The 22,142-nt window shown below is 39.7% G+C and overlaps 7 protein-coding genes across 7 annotated transcripts; 3 read left to right on the top strand and 4 right to left on the bottom strand.

Moving 5' to 3' along the window:
• Positions 1-95: 95 nt before the first annotated feature.
• F4817DRAFT_334523 (uncharacterized protein) lies at positions 96-1,622 on the bottom strand. Its single transcript, XM_049302906.1, has 4 exons — positions 1,363-1,622; positions 1,049-1,309; positions 475-982; positions 96-414 (listed from the first exon to the last, which is right to left on the bottom strand). The coding sequence occupies exons 1-4, from the start codon at positions 1,511-1,513 to the stop codon at positions 360-362; spliced, it is 975 nt and encodes a 324-aa protein (XP_049160026.1). The 5' UTR covers positions 1,514-1,622; the 3' UTR covers positions 96-359.
• A 206-nt stretch (positions 1,623-1,828) lies between these two features.
• Positions 1,829-2,604, top strand: F4817DRAFT_70088 (uncharacterized protein). Its single transcript, XM_049307790.1, has 3 exons — positions 1,829-2,052; positions 2,101-2,170; positions 2,226-2,604. Exons 1-3 carry the CDS (start codon positions 2,036-2,038, stop codon positions 2,412-2,414), a joined length of 276 nt encoding a protein of 91 aa, XP_049160025.1. The 5' UTR covers positions 1,829-2,035; the 3' UTR covers positions 2,415-2,604.
• An 87-nt stretch (positions 2,605-2,691) lies between these two features.
• F4817DRAFT_334520 (caspase domain-containing protein) lies at positions 2,692-4,963 on the bottom strand. Its single transcript, XM_049302905.1, has one exon. It carries the CDS (start codon positions 4,846-4,848, stop codon positions 2,851-2,853), a length of 1,998 nt encoding a protein of 665 aa, XP_049160024.1. The 5' UTR covers positions 4,849-4,963; the 3' UTR covers positions 2,692-2,850.
• A 436-nt stretch (positions 4,964-5,399) lies between these two features.
• On the bottom strand, positions 5,400-6,429 carry F4817DRAFT_364446 (uncharacterized protein). Its single transcript, XM_049306753.1, has 2 exons — positions 6,357-6,429; positions 5,400-6,298 (listed from the first exon to the last, which is right to left on the bottom strand). The coding sequence occupies exons 1-2, from the start codon at positions 6,382-6,384 to the stop codon at positions 5,412-5,414; spliced, it is 915 nt and encodes a 304-aa protein (XP_049160023.1). The 5' UTR covers positions 6,385-6,429; the 3' UTR covers positions 5,400-5,411.
• Positions 6,430-12,524: 6,095 nt separating this feature from the next.
• Positions 12,525-15,182, top strand: F4817DRAFT_70006 (P-loop containing nucleoside triphosphate hydrolase protein). The gene is made up of 3 exons (XM_049307789.1): positions 12,525-12,737; positions 12,818-14,462; positions 14,557-15,182. Exons 2-3 carry the CDS (start codon positions 12,947-12,949, stop codon positions 14,910-14,912), a joined length of 1,872 nt encoding a protein of 623 aa, XP_049160022.1. The 5' UTR covers positions 12,525-12,737; positions 12,818-12,946; the 3' UTR covers positions 14,913-15,182.
• A 662-nt stretch (positions 15,183-15,844) lies between these two features.
• F4817DRAFT_358080 (DAO-domain-containing protein) lies at positions 15,845-17,464 on the top strand (the record flags this gene model as incomplete). The annotated part of the gene is made up of 1 exon (XM_049305985.1): positions 15,845-17,464. One exon carries the CDS (start codon positions 15,845-15,847, stop codon positions 17,462-17,464), a length of 1,620 nt encoding a protein of 539 aa, XP_049160021.1.
• Positions 17,465-17,620: 156 nt separating this feature from the next.
• On the bottom strand, positions 17,621-21,730 carry F4817DRAFT_69948 (Metalloenzyme, LuxS/M16 peptidase-like protein). Its single transcript, XM_049307788.1, has 4 exons — positions 21,689-21,730; positions 21,180-21,230; positions 18,022-21,106; positions 17,621-17,960 (listed from the first exon to the last, which is right to left on the bottom strand). Exons 3-4 carry the CDS (start codon positions 20,998-21,000, stop codon positions 17,778-17,780), a joined length of 3,162 nt encoding a protein of 1,053 aa, XP_049160020.1. The 5' UTR covers positions 21,001-21,106; positions 21,180-21,230; positions 21,689-21,730; the 3' UTR covers positions 17,621-17,777.
• Positions 21,731-22,142: the final 412 nt, after the last annotated feature.

Raw genomic sequence — 22,142 nt, 5'->3', positions numbered from 1 at the left:
TATATGTCAACACACAAGGCGCAAGAGTTTATACTAGGCAAGGCGTATGTCATTTCCTTAGTTTGTAGGTTAGATACCTAGGTACCTATATTAGTTGTTACTATTCTAAATGATAACTGGATGTCAACGTTGTGGCGAAAAGCAATGCAACCCTATGACTATTCCCTTGCATCCGTTACGTAGTATTGAAGAATGACAACTAGCCTTCATGACAAGGCAAAATATTACAGCACATTGTATGGCTAATTCTACCAACCGCCCAGCCGTTTACATAGAAAAGGCTAGTTCCACCCAGGTAAGCATTGATGGTCTCACACCCTTAATTTATTGTTGACAACGAATGAGGCTTGGTTTGGCCATTAATGAGCGGGTCCACCTGTACCCGATATGAAGACTACGAGAACTGTAGTATACCTGTAATTTTAGTAGTATATTAGTTGCTGGTCAAATTTTCAGGTTTGGAGGGAAACGCACGTCGCGCCAGCTACAATTAGCTCGACTATCCGCGTTCTAGTGAGGCTGGATAAAGCAACCACAAACATCATGGTAGCGGCGACGACGATGATTAGTCTAGCCGATAAACTGTTGACAAAACTACAAATAATGACTGGGGCAAGAAGGAGGATTGTTATGAAGGGTACCACAAATATTCTCACCATCAGCCTCAGTGACGATGGTGAGAAGATGTGCACTTTTGGGTCTCGCGAAACGCCCAGCTGAGTGCCTGGGGGACTTTTAAGCCCACTGTTGATAAGGAGCTTATGCAAGTAGACGCGAATATTCTCTGCCTGTACCTCTAGCCATGTCACCAGAAAATCCTCTGACGTGGCAAGGCTGACGAGGTCTTCATCGTATTCCAGGTAGGCTGTCTCATTACGTGCTACACAGCCAGTCCCGCTGATCCAGTTTCTTAGGTTCGATATAGCACGTGGTGGCGCAGATTCGAAGTAAAGAGCACGTTGGTGTCTCTCTAAGTACTCATCTACACCCCTATTAGTTTTTACCTACAACGAATCTACCATGTAATTAGAGTGGAATCTGACGTTACCATAGTCGGCTAAAGCATCTTGTATCTTTGCAAGAACCTCGTGCCTTTCGCTGTTAGTGTCCCGACGACAACTTCCTAGTGATAGGCTAGGCCCTTCATCTCTATCGATCTTCTCTAGTTGCTTTTCCAAGAGCGATAGTTTATCCTGTTTAAGCAGAAGTAATCGCGCGCGCAAGCCAGAGAATCGGCGACAGAGGTGGAACGAATTATGAGAGGCAACAAGAGCTGAGAAACGAGGGTATCCTAGTGGAAAGTCCTCAACTATGCCCAGTTAGCATCATAATCTGTAAAATTTAGAATGTGGCTATTCGCACTCTGTTTCCTAACAACTTGGGTATCTTGGGGCGGAGCACCCCCAGTTGATGCTCGGGTCCATGGCAGTAACCAAGTAGAATATTTGCTCAAAGCCGGAAACGAATTGATTCGTTGACCAAGCTCCAAGTCTACCGCCGATTGTTGTGTCATGTTGTAGAGTGAATGCTAAAGAATACCAAAAATTGGCATTTACATCATCTGAATCCGTTTGAAACACGGTGGTCATTGTAATAAGAATTAAATCTTAATAGTAGCGGGCATCACCGGTAGCTCAGGTGAACAAACGTCCAACATGCGACTGCCAATATATATTGACAGTTTGCCTAAAATACATGTACGTATTCTACAGTCACTCCCCCATATGTCTATTATGTATGAGATGAGCCTCATGCACTGCGCAATAGCCTTATATCCATTTCTGCCTAACACATTCTAGGCTCTTCTTCATACTTCCCCCCTATTTTATGCATACCATCCCAGACCGAGCCTCGTCCTCACGCGGGCTCGTGATATCACTAGGTACCTACCTTTAGGTAGGCATCAATTAAACGTCTATATAATGAGGTCTCTTTTCAGATATTTTATTAACTTGCTGTACAACATCTAGCTCTCGGTAACATCTAACTAGGCTTTGTTAAGTGAGATATCATCAGAATACCTACATAGGAAAACATGGATTCGGCTAAGCAGTAAGTATTTCTTACATATATTGAATACTGCGCTAAAACTTCGCACAGAGACAGTCAGACACCCTCCTTCACGTTTCCCGACGATGGTGGTCGCCCATATGTCGAGGAATATGGATATGTAAGAATATTAAGATGCCGAGTTTCTCTTCTTCATCAATGCTAATCATCAATAGAATCCCAAATTCCGACCAAACGACGACGTTTACGTTCAAGATCCAGTGACTAAAGAATGGAAAGGGCCATTCACTGTATCGTCTCTAGAGGGAGGACGGTACAAGCTTCAAGATTCTAGAGGACGAGAAGTTAACAATGGGCAACTTTTCGAAGAAGCATGCCTAAAGCTATACAACCTTTTCGAATAAGTTTTGGCGCTATGAAAACTCTGAATATGATCGAGGCACTTGCATGGTTTTATGAGTAGAGTATCTTTCAAAGAAGACGGTGTTTTTCAGAATGTTTATCGTATCAGAATGTTTATCCTAGAACTACCATGGTAGATAAGAGTTCATTTTACTATTACTGGGCGATTGCCAATAACTAATAATGTCAAAGCAACGTGTTAGAAGCGTTCTCTTCGTAGGTAGGTACTTAATGTACCTGAAACCACCGTAAAAGGTGCTTATAAAAATACAAGAAGTAGGTAGCAATTGCTGATTGAAAAGAGATATAGAGATCACAATGTAACTAGGCAATCTAGGACCACTTAGAGGAACTAACTGCTTGCTAAATACATTTCCTACTTAGAAGTAACCCTTAATTATTCATCCTACAGCCATCATATATCATTCTATCACATTGTCATTCTATAGTAGTGGTTATAATAAAGTTCTGAGTCGCCCATCTCTCTCCCCCAGGATCTTGGCCCCGAAAATTAGTTGTCAGGCTTTCAATAAACAACGATAATGTGTCGTGAGACTCGTCAATTTGTCCACGGTAAAAAGTTGAATGAAGAGGAATTTCTGATAAGATCATCGAGGGAAAGTTTGTTGGTTTAGTTGTGAGGAAGACCTTCAGCACCTCTTCGCAGCGCTTTTTACCTTGACCGAGGAGGAACTTGGGAATTTCCATGCCTATTGGCAATTCCTCTGTCTTTCCACCTTCTATAACCAAGAATCCACCGTCAGCCGCAGCCGATAAGATATTCTCGATCTTCCAGGACGGGGTAAAGTCGAAAATTGCCAAGTACAAGGGTGCCTGGCTGCGATTTTCAATCACGAGATGCCAGTTAGTACCATGCTGAACCTCAAGGACGCTTGAGCTGCTTTTCTCGCTTCTACCAACATATGAATAAAGCGAAAATGAGCCTTCGAAAGAAGAACTTGGCTTTTTATTTCCAATTGCTTCGGCATATTTGAACTGTGCAATATGCTCCAGAATATTCATGAGTTTATGCTCGGCTCCTTGTGTACTTAGAGGGATTGTTGGCAGATTGTGAATCTTTTGGAGCGATCCATTTAGTATCTCAAATTCCTTCTGATCATTAAGCGAAACATTAAACATGCACGCCTCAGTATCATCATCCGAAGCGCAGATATGCATGTATTGGTGTTTCAAAGCCTCATTGCGTTGAATCTGACTGCTGATGCTTGATAAAAGCCGTATAGGGGTTGCTCGATGCAAAACAGACGTAACTAGCTTTGCTTTCCAGCCTGTCTGGACCTTTTGCAAAGTCGTAGGTAGTTCTAAAGTCGTAGATAGTTCTAAAGTCGATACCAGTGCATTGACTGTTCCGACTTGAGCTATAATCGATGTATCTTCGGGCTGACTAGTAACATCCTCTGTTGAATCAAGCGGATACAGAGCATATTGATCCCCCGGATGGACGCCATGAACCTCTCCTGCATCTAGATACAGGTTACCCTCGCTAAAATAAGCATGGATAATGGGCACATTCGGTTCGGTGACGGGTCTTCCGAAAAACGATAGGTTCCTGTTTCCGTAACGCATCGGGGTTTGCTGCGGCCAAGACGCGCGAAAGTTTACACGTAACTGTTCATATAAAGATTCGCTAGTTATTTCTATACTATGCATTCGTAAAGAGCATAACGCTTCTATTAGAAAGTAACTGAGAGCTCCTCTCCGTCGCCTAGTATCTATCAATTCCAGTTCATGTGAGAGTTCCTGTGGACCACATGCGGAAAGGATTGTGTAACCCCCTGGGTCGATAAGCCATCGATCTGAAGGCAAGGTTGAGTCGCGAAAGGCGCTATCTGAGTTGCAGATAACCATGAGGTCCGCATAATGTTCCCCTGAGACCGGGTCCTCGGTGGATAGGTCACAATCAATAGATCGAATAGCTATACCACGAATGTCTTCGGTTCGTAGTACACTGCCCGAGAAGCAGCAGTCAAGACCGAGTGTAACTAAAAGCCCCTTCTCCACGAATTTATTGAGAATCGTTGCCAGATCCATGCCTCGCAAACAGGATGTGCCGGGACCTCTGTGATCAAAGAGAACGAGGGCAAGATGGTCATCAATTCGGGTACCATGCCCTGAGTAGTGAACGTATACAAAGTCACCCGGCATTGCATACTCCAAAACTCTCCTTAGTTTTTCAGCCACATTCTCTTTTGTTGGTAAACAGTCCGGATGTTCTAATGGGCCGAGAGGGGTCGAGGTGGGAGGTGTCGTTGCAGTAAGAATTGAGATATCTGTTGGATTCGGCCCTGATTCTAGGTAGTGCTTTATTGTCGTCACATCATTGACACTTCCTTTAAGACATTCACCAGTCTTGTAAAAGTCTATTCCGATCAGAACAGCCCAGTGCTTTGGGAGAGAGGAGGCAATGTCCGCCATGATGGAAGGATGATAAATATTAGATTACTTTCATGCTGTGGTGAATATCAACATAGAAATAGACGCGTAAATGCATCACTTAGGACACTAATATATATGTTCACTTCGTATTTCCTGATACAGTAGATTTATAAATTGAAAACGAATACCTATCCCAGAAAAAGAGTATTACCGCCTTAGGTGCCTAGATCTAGGGCAGAAGTGTGATAGGTTCTGACAACTGACATGTGTTACATTGGGGCAATGGCATGCTTGTGCGTACGTACACGGCGGGCGATAGGTTGACCTCGCGCATCGTAATGTACCTACCTAACATATAGTATTCATAGTATTCTATAGCTATTCAAGTCAGCCACCCAGATAGCCTACCGTTCAGCCCAGGCTCGGCTGCGCGGATAAGCTTATTCATACAGCTTATTCAAGTCTGCTTAGGCATTCATAGCTGCCCAAGGAGTAAATCCCAACCATAGGTTGAGGAAAACCCAATATTTCCCTAACTGGCTCTATTTACACCCCTCCACCCCTCCCTGGGGCTATGGAGAGGCTATATCGTGGGAAGTACATTATGCGCACGGATCTTGACCGTAACTGACAGTGACAACCCCTGATAGCTTGTCTGTGATATTGCTGTGCACTGTATGAGCTTGTCCCCGGAAGCTTCCAAACCCCCAGATGATCTCATTGGACTGTTCGCCTGGCCGATACTCTATAAAATCGGTATCGAAACGAATACCCCACCGCTCTATAAAGGTCCGAGTTAGATTCTCTGGCGTCACAATTTCTGGACTTCCCTTGATGATAAGAACTCGAGAAAGATGATAGACGAGAAAGGGTTTGGCGCGGATTCGATGCCGAACAACTCTGGTGCGCCAGCCCTTGACATTGAAGGGGTGTTGAGACTGTAGGAGTAGGAATCTGTTACAGGCATTTGCGGTAAAGAATGTCAACGAGGCTGCTGATGTGGGAAAGAATTTTCCTGTTTTGTCATTATACACAGGTGGATTAATATGCAATGAGTAGACGCGCCCGATGCCTCGGATTGCTCCCAGTACATCTGAAATAGTGCATTTTGGCGGTAACCCCGTGATCCATAGCCTGCAGTTTTCGTCTTCAGGAACATCTGCACTCATGTTGAGAGGTAGGGAGCGGTTTCCAAGATAACTCGGCGCCGGAGAAGGCTGATTTTGGTCTACTGAAGCACTTGTACCCCCTGATTGTGAATCATGGTTTGGCTTATTCTGCTGGATGCTGTGGGGTGGCAAGACAGACTCATCCGTATACTGGTTTTCATGATAGTAAATATTGACAGTTTGCGTGGGATGCGTTTCTGGAACTCCGGACGCTCCGCTGCTTATCAAGTTATTGGAAGGTCCTAGACCTAGTTGTCGACGGTAATAGTCTAAGACTTCACGTGAATGAATACTGCAGAAGGCTGCTTGGATGACAGCCCCTGGTAGGTAAATGCTAATTAGTCTAGTGAGGAGGTCTGAGAGATTATTATGACTTACCCCCTTGCTCATTGGCTGTATCCGCCATTCTGATGGGTAGAATAGGTATTATGAGGGTTCGGGTGCTCTTAGGACTAGCTTCGAGTATTATTAGTAGGTACCTAATAGATTTAAAATATAGGAGAGAGCTTACTATCTAGATAGAAACAAGCTTAATCCTTAATTGGCATTGATTACAGTAGTGGAATTATGGATAACCTTACATCGAAAGTACTCCGGTTTAAATATAGAGGACGAGCTCGTTAGGAATAAGGTTGGCATTTATATAATAATAGTTCATATATTTGGTAAAGACAACAGCTGGAAATCGTGTGTTTCAAAAAGTCAAGTTGTAGTGAATATTCCTGGGACGTTCATGACGTAGAAAATATTACTCTTGGATTTGATTATGTGAAGTCCTCATCAACTACGTCGTAGGCTTTTATGTGGATGATTCGTTCGTATCGGCAATCACGAATAAAGTACTTAAAGCAATCAGTATGTGTCTGTGAACATCTCAAGGGGACATGACGAAGCAATATTAAGATAGTTCCAACAGTTGTGTGCTCTGAATCCGATTTATGTCATCTCGTGTAGCCTTAGTATTAATCACATAACTTCCGATATCTCCATAGTGAATAAAAAGGCTCCCTGGAAGAAACCTCCCATTCCCTGATCCAGTCACATCCCAGTTGTTCAAGAGTTATGTCAAAACACAGGTAACATTGGATTATACTTTAAGCATCCTTATTCTCTTCAATTGCCATTTTCTCATATGACGGTAGTATTTTAAGGTGTAATTTTAAGGGTTTTACTTTAAGTTTAACTCCTTTACATTAATATTGTATAAATCACTTTATTAATCTTTTTTAAATAAATTTACAATATTAATTTGTTTTTTTTTTTTAAATTTTTTTTTTAAAACAATATTAATTAAATTTAAGTAAAATTAATATTTTTTTTATTTTAATTTTTAAACCAAATATTTTCGAAACGGGTTACGCCCGTTTACGTTACGTAACGCATGGTTTATATATTTATATTTATAAATTATAAATAAAGTATTTAAAAATATTTAGTTTAAAGTTATACGGTATTGTAAAAATTTTTAACGTTTTTATTAATAATAAAAAAATTAAACATTATATTTACAATAATTTAATATATTATAATAATGTATAAAATAATTTTAATTTTAATAATTTAAAGTTTATAATATATTTTTTTTAATTTTTTATTTTTTTTATATACCCGTAAAACATTGTTTTTTTATATATTAAACTTTAACGTTTAAAAATTTTTAACGTTTTAAAATATTATATATTTAAATATATTTTATTTTAGTAAATTTAAACCATAAATTCGATATCGTTTATAAAGTTATACCTTTTTTAACCACACCACTTTTTAACCAATTAAAACCCGGAACAACTTTTTTAAATAACATTAAATCTATAGTTTAAAATAACTTTAAAACCCTACACATTAAAAACATACGTTTAACGTTTTAAAACAATAACATTAACGAGATCATTAAAACAACAATATTAACGCGTTTTTACAATAAGTAATAATTAATTATATAATAGTTATTAATTTTATTATTAAACTTATCGATTTAATTTACGCGTTTTAAACCTTTTAAAGTATTAAATGGTTAAAATTAATTATAATACCGGTCGTAACGTTAACCGTAACAATAACCGTAATAACGCGTTAATCGTAACGCGTAACAATAACCGTAATAAACGTTAAAACTTGGTATAAATATACAAAAAAAGTTAAAAGTTTAAAAAATGTATTAACCTTAAATTATTAAAAAAAAAAAAAGGGATTTTATACATGGTTATAAAATATTAAATTGTTATATTTAAGTATTTTATATAAGGTTTAATATTAAATAATTAAAACGTTAAAAATTTTTAAACATTAAAACTTAATATATAAAAATACAATGCCGTACGGGTATGTAAAAAAGTTAAAAAAATAAATTAAATATATTATTAACTTTAAATCATTAAAATTAAAGCTATTTCGTACGTTATTATAATATATTAAATTATTGTAAACATAATGTTTGATTTTTTTATTATTAACGAAACCGTTAAAAACTTTTATAATGTTATATAACTTTAAACCAAAAATTTTTAAATGTTTTACCTGTAATTTATAAATATAAACATATAAACTACGCGTTACGTGGCGTAAACGGGCGCAGTTTAACTCGAAAATTTCGGGTTTAAAATCATTTAAAATAAAGTATATTTTATAACCACGTATAAAATCCTTTTTTTTTTAACAATTTAAAGTTAATAATATTATTTTTTAATTTTTTTAACTTTTTTTACATATTTATACAATTTTATATATTAAGTTTTAACGTTTATTACGGTTACCGTTATAATTAATGTTACGGTTAACGCGTTATAACCGTTATTATAACCATTTTTAATATTTTAAAAAACTTAAAACACATAAATTTAATCGATAAACTTAATAATAAAATTAATATAATTATATAATTAATTAAATTTATTATAAAAACGCGTTAATATTATTATTTTTAATAATATTATTAATATTATTGTTAATATTATTATTTTAAAACGTTAAACGTATAATTTTAATGTATAAAGTTTTAAACCTGTTTTAAACCATAAATTTAATATTGTTTTAAAAGGTTATTCCAGGTTTTAATTGGTTAAAAAAGTGGTATAATTAAAAAGGTATAACTTTTTAAATTAATTTCGAATTTATGGTTTAAAGTCATTTAAAATAATATTTTTTACGATTATTTAATTTTTTTTAAAAGTTTAATGTTAATAATTAAAAATAAATTTAAAAATAAAATTAATAAAATATCATTACGTAAAAATAGTCACGTGGTGACAAGTGATTATTTTTTACATAAAAAGTAATTTTTTTTAAATAACATTTACATATATAATTTATAATTAATATAACATTAATTAATTAATATAATAATAATTATCGTAATAATTTTATTTTATATTATTTTTTTTTTTCCTTTTATTACGTTATTTTTTTTTATTATTTAATTTATACGGATATTTTATTTTATTTATATTAATTAATGGTTAATTAAAAAATAAAACCATAAATTAATAAAATTAAAAAAAATTATAAAAACGTTAAACGTTTTTTTTTTTTTAATAAAAAAAAATAATAACATTAACGGTTATTATATTATTTTAAAAATATTTAAAGTTTAATTTATAAATTTATAATACTTACGTTTTATTACGTATTTTATAACATTTTTATTATATTTATAACCATTTAACATGGTTTTAATATAAAATAAATATATTAACGATAATATTTTAAACATTAATTTAATTATTAACTTTAATAATTTCGAATTAAATAAAGTAATAATAAAAAAATTTAACACGTATTATATAAAAAACTTTACGTATTATTTTAAATATTATAATAACAAATATAACGAAAATATATAAAATAATTTTAAAAACTTTTTTATAAAATAATAAATAAAACACTTTTAAAAAACATACTTTTCGTTTTAAAAATTAATAATAAATTATTTTTTATATTACGAAATATATTTTAATAAAAAAAAATTACCTTTAAAAAATTAAAAATAATTATTAACGTTAAAAAATTCATAAAATTTTTATTTAATAAAAGTACATTTTTATTAAAACGTTATTTTAATAATTTTATTTTAATAATTAACCCGTATTATATTAATAAATTTAATAAAATTACGGTTAAAATATTATAAATATTTTAAATTTTAATATATTAAATATTTACCCGTTTAAAAATAATATTTAAATCATTTTAAATGTAAGTAATATAATTAAATAAAATAAATATAAAATAATTAACGGCACCGGAAATAATATAATTAATTAAAACATTACCGGAATTTATTTTATAATTAATAATATTAAAACTAAATTTATGTTAAATAAATTAATTTATTAAATTAATTAATAAAAATAAAACATTATTATTTTTTTTTTACAAACATTTAAATTGAATTTAAATGTTTAAATGACACGTGACGAGCAGTCACGTGTTAAGATATATTAAAGTACATTTTACAACTTATAAATAATACCGGAACCGATTTTATAAAAAATAAAATTAATTTTAATAATATTAAAACTAATTTTATAAACATAACCGATTTTATAAATAATCCCGTTAAAATTTAATAAATTTAATATAAAACTAATAAAATCATAAAACATTACCAATTATATTAAAATATATAATAATAATAAATATAAATATAAAAATAAAAAATATAACTTAATAAATAATATACCGGATAAAAAAATTAAAATCGTTAAAAATTTTTATTATAAAATTAAAATCGGTTAATTATATTAAATTTACCACAATACACAATTATTTTTAATTAATTTAAATTAATAATTTTTACGATTTAATAAAATAATTTTATTTTTAATTAAACGATTTACAATACGAAAATAACCTCGTTTTTAATTAAACGACTTTTATTTTAACCGTTTTAATTAATTAACTTTAATTAACTTTAATTAACTTTAATTAACTTTAATTAATATAACGAAAAATTTTACCATAAGTTTATTTAAACTTATTACATGTTATTACAATAAATTTAAAACTTATTAACAATTACGTTATAATATAAAAAAAACGGATTAAAAGTAAAAAAAAAAAAAAAAATTGTTAATATTACATTAATTAAATTATATATAATTACGTTATACGAAAAAAAAAAAAAAAAATTTATTAATAATAAAATATTATTACGTAAAAATAATCATGTAATAATACGTAATTATTTTTTACATAAAAAACAATTTTTTTTAAATAACATTTATATATATAATTCGTAATTAATACAATATTAATTAATTAATATAATAACAATTATCGTAATAACTTTATTTCGTATTATTTTCTTTTTTTTTCCTTTTGTTACGTTATTCCTTTTTATTACTTAATCCGTACGGATACCTTGTCTCACTTACAAAAGTTGGTTTATTTTCCAAATAAAAGTTAAATAATAACTAATGACATATATATATGTCTTGTTTAACTCCGCACTTCCAAGTCGGATATCGCTAAAAGAAGGTAGTCAAATTCTTTTTTTATTTTCATTTAAACTTTATAGTAACTTAGTCCTAAAGCTTCATTTCGCTATTTCTAAAGAGAATTGCACGAAACATTAGCAGGATTGTACACTGGCTTCTGAGATTTCTTAAACACCCTCGTTTTGGTCTGAATGTGAAGTTTCTTCACCTAAACCAGCACCGCAATGAACTAACGGTAGCTTCACCCCGTTATCTGTTGATAATATCTATGTCTAACAAGTAGATGCATCTCAGATACTAGGAGCATTATATAACATCTCTAAGCAACGCAACACTTTCCTAATATGACTAAGTGTCGGTCACTACATGTTTGCATCTCGAGGCCATAGGGCGGGTATGCTGACTGCAGTGGAGTGATGCAGCCTATAGATCTGCATACCTAAGCAACCAATGATATACGGAAAGTATATTATGGCGGCTCCATGACCCTGTCTTCGAAGGGGGGAGCCCGTGAAATGGAAAAACCCAAGTAGGCAGGCAGCATGACCAGGGTCTATCAGCTCGGGTTGCAGTACGATCCTTTGCCAAGAAGTCGAGAGCACATCAATGCCCACGTATAAATGCCGCCATATGCATGGCAATATCCATACTTTGACCTCAGCTACTTTAAATTCTGGGACTTTGAAAAAAGAAAAGTAGGATACCTTACTGCTGTGCTGGTATTGACCTGATATTAATACTAGCTATAATACCACATCCTTCTGAGTGAGATGCATTTTAGGCGGTCTCTACCAAGCCTCTCATATCTTCTACATGTGTTCTGATTACGTCCTGAGTATGACTTATAGCACAAGTTTATTAAAACGTATAATGATATAGATCGGAAGTCGTGGGAAGTTGGGATGATAAGGCTCTGATCTATTTCGGTACTTGGACAGAGCCTACAAGAGAAGGTGGATATAACCTAGGTAGCTACCTAACCTAGTAGTGTATGGCCAATAACGCTATAGCCACGCTGCCTGATATGTAAGCTATGCGACGCCTGCCTTCATTCGTATCCTAACCCCAGTCCGGCCAATCATCCCGGCGACACTTGTACCACTCATACGTTTATGCACGGCCTCCAATCATGGGGGCATGCTGAATCTAGGACTTGTAGTTACACGGGTAGTTGACTATAAGTAGGTTCTCCTCTTGGTCTGTAGGCTATTATTTAGTAGACAGTTAAATATCATAACTTGAAGAATATTACAACTTGAAAGGGCATATAGTACTCTAGTGGCACCATGTCTTCCGATGCAGTGAGTAAAATGTCTCAATTTAGGCAAGTTAAGCCTATCGTCAAGCATCACAGTCAAGCCACAGGGAACTTGATCGTTTGAAACTATGTTAACACAGATTCAGGTTGATTTGAAGCAAGAGTCCCAAGAGGCTGAGGTGGCCCAGGTGGCCCAAGAGGTCTCTCAGGACACCAAAGAAGAGCCTCAAGATGCAGAGAAGGAGCCACAAGAAAATAATGAAGAACCTAAACAGATGACGTGCGAGCTCGCACTTCTAGACAAGAAGTACGACAAGGATGGCCATAAGGTATACAGCAAACGTAATCCTAAGAAAGAGAGTGGTAATCCAGACTGGTGGAAGCTATACGCCCTTACAGAGACGCGCCATTTCAGGGAGAATGAGACATTCAAATGCACACGGTTGCATGTGAACCCGCAACCTTTGAAACAACTTCTTGAAGATGTCATTGTCGGGTTTCCCTATGATCCCGTCGACGCTCAGCAGGAAGTCGAGTTCGACCTGCCGGCGTATTGTCTCTTCTTCTACCGAAAGCAGCTAGAAGAAGTAGGGACGGAACGGTTTAAGGACGACGAGACTTCTCGCAAACACCTCAAGCTTCTCCTAGATTGGATCGACAAGGTCCACGAGGAAGCTTTTAAGGCCTCCCAACGCTTCCAATCTAGCGACCAGAGGCCGATCAGTTACGAGTACCTCTGGACAATATTCAAACCCGGCTGCCTCCTATACACTCGCATCCAAGGCCAGCCGCGTGCGTTCAAACTACGCGGTTTCTGGTACGAAACTGACGAGGAGCCTTGCTTGGCCGTCCGATTCAGATACGTCGACTACGACGGCGAGAAATTCGGCACGCGCACGGACACGTTCCGCATCCCCAAGTACTCAGGTGTCATGCGCTGCGAAGATCTCAACATAATGCCCCTTGACTTCCATTCTTCATCCTCCGAATTCCGCACCCGCCTGCTAGAGCGAGGCCGCCAGTTCCAGAAACTGGCCGGCCAGCACTTCATGCAGTACAGCGGAGTGGCCCTCAAGTTCAACACCGCAAAATATGACCGGTTTAATCTCTCCGGCCGCGTCGTGGTCGACTGCAAAAACTACCGGCACTTCGAGCCGAGCGACGACTTCGAGTTGGACGACCTTCCACGAACCGAAGCGGCGAAGCGCCAGCGCACCATGCGTAGATATAACGTAGGCGTTGATGGCGCAAACGGGAATATCCTCGACGAGCTTCTCGACGAGGATCTGATTATAACCAATGCGACCGTGCGCGGCTTCGCCTTCTCAGTCAAGAGGTTCCTAGAGTTCTTCGTGGAAAACCTCTCCCCGATCAAATGGGATGAAAGCTATTTTGATCAGCTGGTTCTGAACCCCACTACTAAGAGAACAGTTCAGGCCATGGTATCCATGCATACGCGACGAGGTCAGACCGGCGCGGGAGTTGACGATATCGTTGAGGGCAAAGGAAAGGGGCTTGTATTAGTCCTCCACGGCCCGCCTGGAGTTGGAAAGACTTTGACGGCCGAATGCGTGGCAGAATCAGTGCATCGACCACTCTACATGGTATCTGCTGGCGACTTGGGAACTGACAGCTATTCGCTCGAGACGACGCTAGGGCGCATTATGGACATTGCGACGACATGGGGTGCGGTTTTATTGATCGACGAGGCCGATATTTTCCTGGAGCGCCGAAGCTTGCATGACTTGAAGCGCAATGCGATGGTTACGATATTCTTACGAGTCCTTGAGTGTAAGTGAACACTAGCTACTGCTTTCCTTTTTCCTTTTTCCTAACCCTTAAAATCACACCATTTTGCTGTAAGTAAGCTGACATATATATCTAGACTACCGCGGAATCCTCTTCCTCACAACCAACCGCGTTTCCACCTTCGACGACGCCTTCACGAGCCGTATCCACGTACCCCTCCGCTATACAAACTTGAGCGAGGCTTCACGCTTGACGATCTGGCACAACTTCTGCAATCGTGTTCCGGGCGGCGTGGATATTACGGAGAAGGAAATGAATCTCTTGGCTAAGCACGAACTCAACGGTCGCCAGATCAAGAACATCGTCAAAGCTGCCGAGAGTCTGGCTGCATTTGAAGGTCGCAAACTCAATGCTGCCCAACTAGAGTCATTCACCGAAGTCCAAGGAGAGTTTGAGAAGGACTGGTTGCAGTTTGTTGACGTCGCTGAGTAAATAAGGGTGGGCATGTGTTGTGTTGTTCTTATAAGGGATGGGAACGGCTTGGCTATGACACGACGTATCGTCTGATTACGGTATATAGCCTTAGTTTAGAACTGTACTGTATATGATGGAATCACGGCCCGGAGTATACACTCTGGTGATGCGAAACTACCTCTATACTCTTATAGCATCATTAGGTAGTGCAAGGTTAGCGCAATCAATTTCGAAGTCATACTATCACTAGGATAGCATACTATTGTGAGATATAGACTAAGATGTGACTAAAGAAAATTCCAAAGTGATGACTTACCATAAGAATAAGATATAATATTCGTAGTATTGCAATTAGTAATTACTGTATCTATATTAGTCTAAGCCATCATCGCTCAGAACCTGAGGCGCAAAGATACACTCACGATCTTCTACTTACACGACATAACATGGGCTATATTGGTTCGCAGGAAATCTAAGCAGCTGGGATCTAACTCAACGTATAATTAAGCTACGGAGCATTCATTGAAACACTACCTAGCTAGGGTAAGTTCGTCAAATCAACGCGTTGATAATAACGCTGAATCATCGTCGACCATCCAGCCGTCACAGTGACGTAACTATAAGGGGTCCATCTCACGATAGTACGGCAAGGATAAGAATACGCTGTGTCGCAGCGCCAATACTCGATAGATGTTATGTCGAACAGTAGAGCCGTCTGACATGTCGACGTGTCTTCTTGCGTGAGCATGACGTCTATGAAGCGAGTGGTGACCGCATTCTCCCAGCGCTCGCGCCCCCCTGGCAATATTATCTACTCGCCCTCGCGTATAAGCATTAGTTACGGCATACGGAGTCTTAGAATAACTACATCCGCTGAAGGCCGGAATCTAGCGCAGGGTTTAGAGTCAAGAAATCCGCTACAACCGTTCTCTACTTCTTCAAGACGCAACATGGCTAAACCAGTAGCTGACGACCTCGAGCAATTTGTGCGTACATCGGGAATCACGAACCCCGTCTGGATACACGGGGACCCTTTCTCCAAGAGACCCCGATTCAACCCACTGTCTGAGGATATTGAGACAGATGTATGCATAATTGGCGCCGGCATAGCCGGCATCTCCATCGCGTACGAGCTCATTACTCGCGGCAGAGAAGTTGTCCTCGTAGAAGCCCGAGATGTTCTTTCCGGGGAAACCGGCCGGACAAGCGGGCACTTATCCAATGCGTTAGACGACCTGTACCCGGAGATTGCCAAAAAGCACGGCGAAGATGGGGCGAAAGCTGCTGCTGAAAGCCACACTTGGGCGTTAAACCGAGTCGGTGAAATTGCCAAGGAGTTAGGTATTGATTGTGAATACCGTCACTTGCCCGGGTACCGTGTATCACAGCACCAGAAAGGTACTGAGGAGCACAAGAAGGACATGGATACGATTAAGGAAGATGTTGAAATGGCGAAGAAACTCGGGATTGACGCTATATTCGACGAGGATCTGACCATCAGGGGCTGGGGTGGCAAATCCGATCAACGAGGAGGCGCAATTTTTGCCAAACAGGCTGCTTTCCATCCCACAAAGTACTTAAACGGAGTATTAAAGTGGCTTAAGGAGCAGCCCAAGTTCCAATGCTACACTTCGACACGGGTCTTATCCGTAAAGGAGAAAGGCATTGAAGTGCTCGGCCTAGGCCACAAGTACGTCCAGGTAGAGACAGAGGCCGGCAACACGATAAGCTGCGAGCACGCCGTTGAGGCGACAGACGTGCCGCTGCAGAAGCTCAGCGTAATTGTGCAAATGGAGTGGGACCGCACCTATTGCATCGCGTTACGCGTGCCTAAGGGCAGCGTCGATGACATCTTACTCTACGACACGGACGACCCGTATAAGTACATCCGGCTTACCCCTTGCGATGAAGATGACGACTATATGATCGTCGGAGGTGAAGACCACAAGGTCGGCCAGGAAGACTCCAGAGGGCACTTCGAGGCACTAGAGCAATGGGCGCGCGAACGCTTTCCACAAGCCAAGTCCGTCGAGTATCAGTGGAGCGGACAGATCTTCGAGCCGGTAGATTACATGGCTTATATTGGGAAGAACCAGGGCAACAACCGCGTTTACGTGGTGACAGGCGACTCCGGCAACGGGTTAACGCACGGCGTACTAGCCAGCAAGCTGATCGCGGACGAAATCGAGGGCACGCCTAATACCTGGAGCAGTCTATACTCGCCGAAGCGGGTCGGCAGCGTCATTAAGTCAGCCCCAACCATGATCCAGAACGACCTGCAGGCCAACATGCAGTATAAGCGACTCCTTCAATCTGACATACAAGATATCGAGGACCTAAAGCTAGGGTGCGGCGGCGTTCTAAATCCCACGGCGTCGAAGCCGATCGTTGTGTACAAGGATGAGAACGGTAATATAACTAAGATGAGCGCGCTATGTCCACACATGGGGGGTGTGGTGTGTTGGAATAGCGTTGAAAAGTCGTGGGATTGCCCGGTGCATGGCAGCCGATTTGGTGAGAAAGGCTTGTCGATTCAGGGTCCTGCCAAGGTTAACCTTGGCAAAGCATAAAGAAGCAGGCTACAAAGCTAGGCAGCGAAAATATCCTTTCTCTAAATTTACCAGGCGCTCGGGGATTTTGGTGGGAACTGCAATAGTAATGAAGCATTAATACTGACTGAATATTTTCTCTATGTAAGACACGCTTTTATGTCTTCTCGCTATGACTTGGTCATGGGATTTACAGGCCCCGAGAAGGTTGATGACTCGTAACTCGTACTCTAAGCCCTCGTTATATCCTGTATAAACCCTGTCAAACCGGGGGTCCGAACGATAACACACCGAGTCTTTCCACGCGTATTACTCGAAAGGATGCGTGATAGGTCTAACAATCTTCCTCGGAATCGTCTTCCGTATCCTCCTCATCATCTTCCATATCCTCCTCATCGTCTTCCTCATCTCCATTTTCTTCGCCATCTGGGTCTTCAAGGCCATAATCGCCTTGGAAATCTGATAACTGTTTCACTTCGGTTTTGTATCCCATGGCTTTGAATTCTTTCTCGAGTTGCTATAAAACATTAGTTATGTAGACGACCCAAACGTATCCCGTGAAGAATGAAATAACTTACCTCCACCATTGTATGTGCGCAGCAGACCACCACATTACTCTTCCCAGGTTCAAACAAGGGTAATAACCATGTCTTCATAGCCTGCTTAATATCTTCAACCGATATCTTTCTAACTTTCGCAAGCATCTTGATGTTATAATCGGGTTCAAGCCCTCTTATAGCACCAACTATGAATTTCTGTACTCCCGCGGTAGCCAAAGTAGCCTGTTCCTCCGCCATGGCCATCACCAACTGGCTGATTGCACCCTCAATCATAGGCTTCTCAAACTCGACAGTGCCATCTACTAACGCCGCAATAGCATCACGCGCGGCAGAAATCGCCTTTGATGCTAAGGGGGACCTATATACTTTAAAATGCAAGTATCCTCCGTCTAGCTCCTTTGCAAAGTAGGCACCGTAGGCTAAGCCGTTCCCGCGAACAGCATTCCATAGTGTACCCTCCACAGTTTCTAGATATTGCATAGCAACTAGAAGTGCAGGAACCACTGGGTCGGAGAATGAGGTAAGGCCTTTGCTAGAGCAGATGGAGTAAGAGCTATCAATTGCTCTCATAGGGACAATCGTCGCCCCAACAGAACCAGGGTTGCGACCTTCGCTATTTAGAAGAGTGTGAGGTTTAGTGATGGGGTTGACGGACTCTACGTGAGCGTTGAGTGAGTTAGAGAGTGTATCCCAGGCTTTAACGGGGTCAGACAGCTTCGAGTTTGATATATCAGCTATGACCAGAATTCGAAGGTTATCGGAAGTGAATAGAGACTTTCTAAGTTCCTCGAACTTTGATATCACCGCTTCAGGATCCTTGTCATAGAGCTTCTTAAGTCGACGGAGATATACAGTCTTGACAAGGGTGCGTTTCGCCACAAGTAGGGACGAAGCCTCGTTATGAATAGCCATTTCTACTTCACTGGTCATAACTCTACCATCGCGTTTCGCCTCGGGGATATCGGCAAGCTGCTTGGCAATACAGGCCTTCAAACGAGTGAGATCGAAAATGCTGTCAAACATCATCGTACGGATCCACTCGATAGTAGTAGCATACTTTTCCGGCTCGACTTGGAATCGAATTAGGAAGCTTTCCGAATCGCTGAATTTACTGCCCGAATCCAGGGCATAGCTAACTGTATCTCTCTCTAATTCCATCACCACCTTCTCGAATGGGACGCGCTCACCATTTCGACGAATAGGAGTGTTGAAGAAATTATCGCTGAAGAGTGACAGCAAAGGTTTGTAAGCCGCAGGTAAATTAGAAGTGCCGACGTGGACTGAGATATGCACAAAGTTGGTCGGAACATCTTCGAATTGCACGAATAGGGGTAACTCAGACGAGGCCTGGTCAATGATCTTTTGCGCAGAATTTTTGTGGACACCAAGTTTCCTAGCCATGCCTGATCGTGCAGTCTGAGATTCGATGAAGTGAATCGATTCTATCGGAGGTACCGGCCACTTCTCGAGTACTGAGGCCGGAATCTCAACCTCATTCTGCTTCTTAGCATCCTCTAGCTTCTGGGCTAACTTTTTTAATCCTTCTGCGCCTAGTTCCTGTTTTCTCTTCTCGATCCTCGCTATTTCATCCTCTTTCTGCTTCGTAGCTAGCTGCAAAGAAGGCTTTCCAAGTATAGAGACATGGTGAGCGTCAGCAAGCCATTTTTTGAGGAAAGCCCGCCATTGCTCGTCTGTCCACTTTTCTAGAATATCATATTCATCGAGACTTGCAAGTTGCTTGAGAGTTGACCCGTCTCGGTTACCGAAGAGGTAGTCTGTGATAATATTTGTCGAATAGAATGATTCAGATTCTTCCGCTTGAGCCTTCACTTGCCGCCGTTCTCTCTGAATACATTCTCTCATGTAGGTCATATCCAGCGGCTGAGCTGCAACCTCTTTAAGTAAAGAGATAAGCCGTTGCTCAACAAATGCTAACTTTTCTGTAGCTACACCGGTCGGCTGAAGCCAGATGACGCTATTTGGCCGAGCATCCCACAAGTAGGAGATGGAGCTAGCAAGCTCTTCCTTCTCCACCATAACATTTTCCAACACTGCGACGGAAGATCCGCATAAGTAAGTCAATAGAATAGTTAGGCCAGATGATTGGATAATATCGGTGCAACTTGGCCCAAAGAAACCCACAACCATATCACCTATTGATTCATCCTCTTCAGGAAACTCAACAGTTTCAACTATTGTCTTCTCGAGAGGGGGTGGTTGTGCAGACTCTATCCATGGTCGTTTGAATGGAGCGTCGAGAGGGGGGAGGTCGTCTTTGACACTCTCTTCGAATTGGCCTAGTATAGTAAGAAGATTATCATGGTCAACCTCGCCAACGATGATAATGCACATGTTCCGTGGCTGATACATCTCTCTATGGAAATTGCGTATCCTCTCTGGGGTCAAAACCCGTAGGTTTTCCATCATACCGCCTGTCTCATATCGGAAACCAACATTCTCGGGATAAAGTAGGCGTCGGGCTTTAATGTCCATAATCTCCGCGCTTGAATACTGCACACCTTGCATCTCTGAGTAAACGACACCGGCATCGTTGCCTTCGCCATTAATATGATGGACTTCGGTCAGACATGCTGCATCTGTTATGGTGGGTACGATAAGGTGTTCAAGATAGACTGGTAGAATCTGGGCGAACCCTTCCCAACCAGCTGTCTCAAGAGTGTAGGCCGTATGATCTGTCATGGTCCAAGCATTAGTACCCCCATAGGCTCTAGAGGCTAGCTTGTCTAATAGCCCCTTGTAGTGGTAGCTCTTCGAACCCATGAATACTAGGTGTTCAAGAGTATGAGGGGCTCCCGAGTCATCGAAAATTTCAGTGGCCAAGGTGAAGTAGCCATTGACCTTTGGGCCCTTTCGGTCGGTCACAATGACCTGCATACCACTTCGTTCTGATTCATACTGGGTGATGGATGCATGGGCGTAATCCGTTCGGAAGCTTTGAAGCTTACGAAATCGTACACTAGTACCCTGTGACCCCATCTTGAAATCGAACGACTTAAACGAGGCGGTTTGTATGTGGCTGCTCAGCTAGTAAGTATATGTCCACATTAACAAATAAGAAAAGAAAAAAAAGATAGCGAAATGACTACGGATTGGTAAATATAAACATGTTAAAAAGACTTCTATAGATGGATAAATATAGGCATATCCGTACTGACGACAGTAAAACCCGTGATGAGGAGTCAAGGTGCGGTCAGGGTACGTCGTCACTAGAGTCCGGCGTCCAGTTAGATGCTACCTTTTTCGAAAAGTAAGACACATGTAGTAGAAGAAATTTCCACTACTGCATCAGATTTCTCCGATAACACACCATCCATCCACTCCTTATGCACATTGGGATCGATCACATTAAGGTAGGTTTTCATACCCAATATCACCAACCCTCTGGCGGTAGAAGATAATGACGGTACCAATGATAGCGACTAGAGCAGCTGAGAGCGATGCCTTAAGTTGCGCCTGACTGATCATAGTATTATAAATAGTCTGTGTATCCTTACACCCATCTTTTTGTAAGAAGCTACCGGATACGAGACAACGGGAGCTAATAGTGACGGTAGCTACTCAGAAGGATTTATGTATGTATTTGAATGAAGTACTTGGTGCTCAACAAGGTCGATCCGGGGAATGCAAATCTCAGATGATAAGAGGGTAAATGTCTCTGACATACCTTAGTGACCTTGGTGACCTTGGTGACCTTGGTGACCTTGGTGACACGGTAGGAGAAGACCAATAGGATCGAGGTGAAAACTGGAGTGGTTTCGATCTGAACCAGCTGCAGGTCGAAGTGACCAAATTTCGGGTACCAAATCCTGGTCCAAATCCTGGCGTCAGCTTAATGGATGATGTGATGATGTGGTGTGTCAGGCACGCAGTACTTCCGTACGAATTATTCAGGCATAGGACTGCCGACTTGTAGGTCATACAAAAGAGGGGAAAGGTAGAAATTGTACAAAGACAAATAAGCAAATCTAAGATTAATGATGGGTACAATAACGTAATGGATGTGATTCTATCGAAAGAGGTTAGAGTTGAAGTATGAATCTTCTGGATAACCAGAGACTAGAGTGGAAGAGATACGGCGAGGACTTAAAAGGTTGGTGCAATTATTTGTGACTACTTCT

The sequence above is a fragment of the Daldinia loculata genome, assembly GCF_022478755.1.
Source record: "Daldinia loculata strain CBS 113971 unplaced genomic scaffold F4817scaffold_18, whole genome shotgun sequence".
Taxonomy (NCBI): domain Eukaryota; kingdom Fungi; phylum Ascomycota; class Sordariomycetes; order Xylariales; family Hypoxylaceae; genus Daldinia; species Daldinia loculata.
Note: the sequence above shows the minus strand (reverse complement) of the source record. Positions and strands in the feature narration are given on the sequence as shown.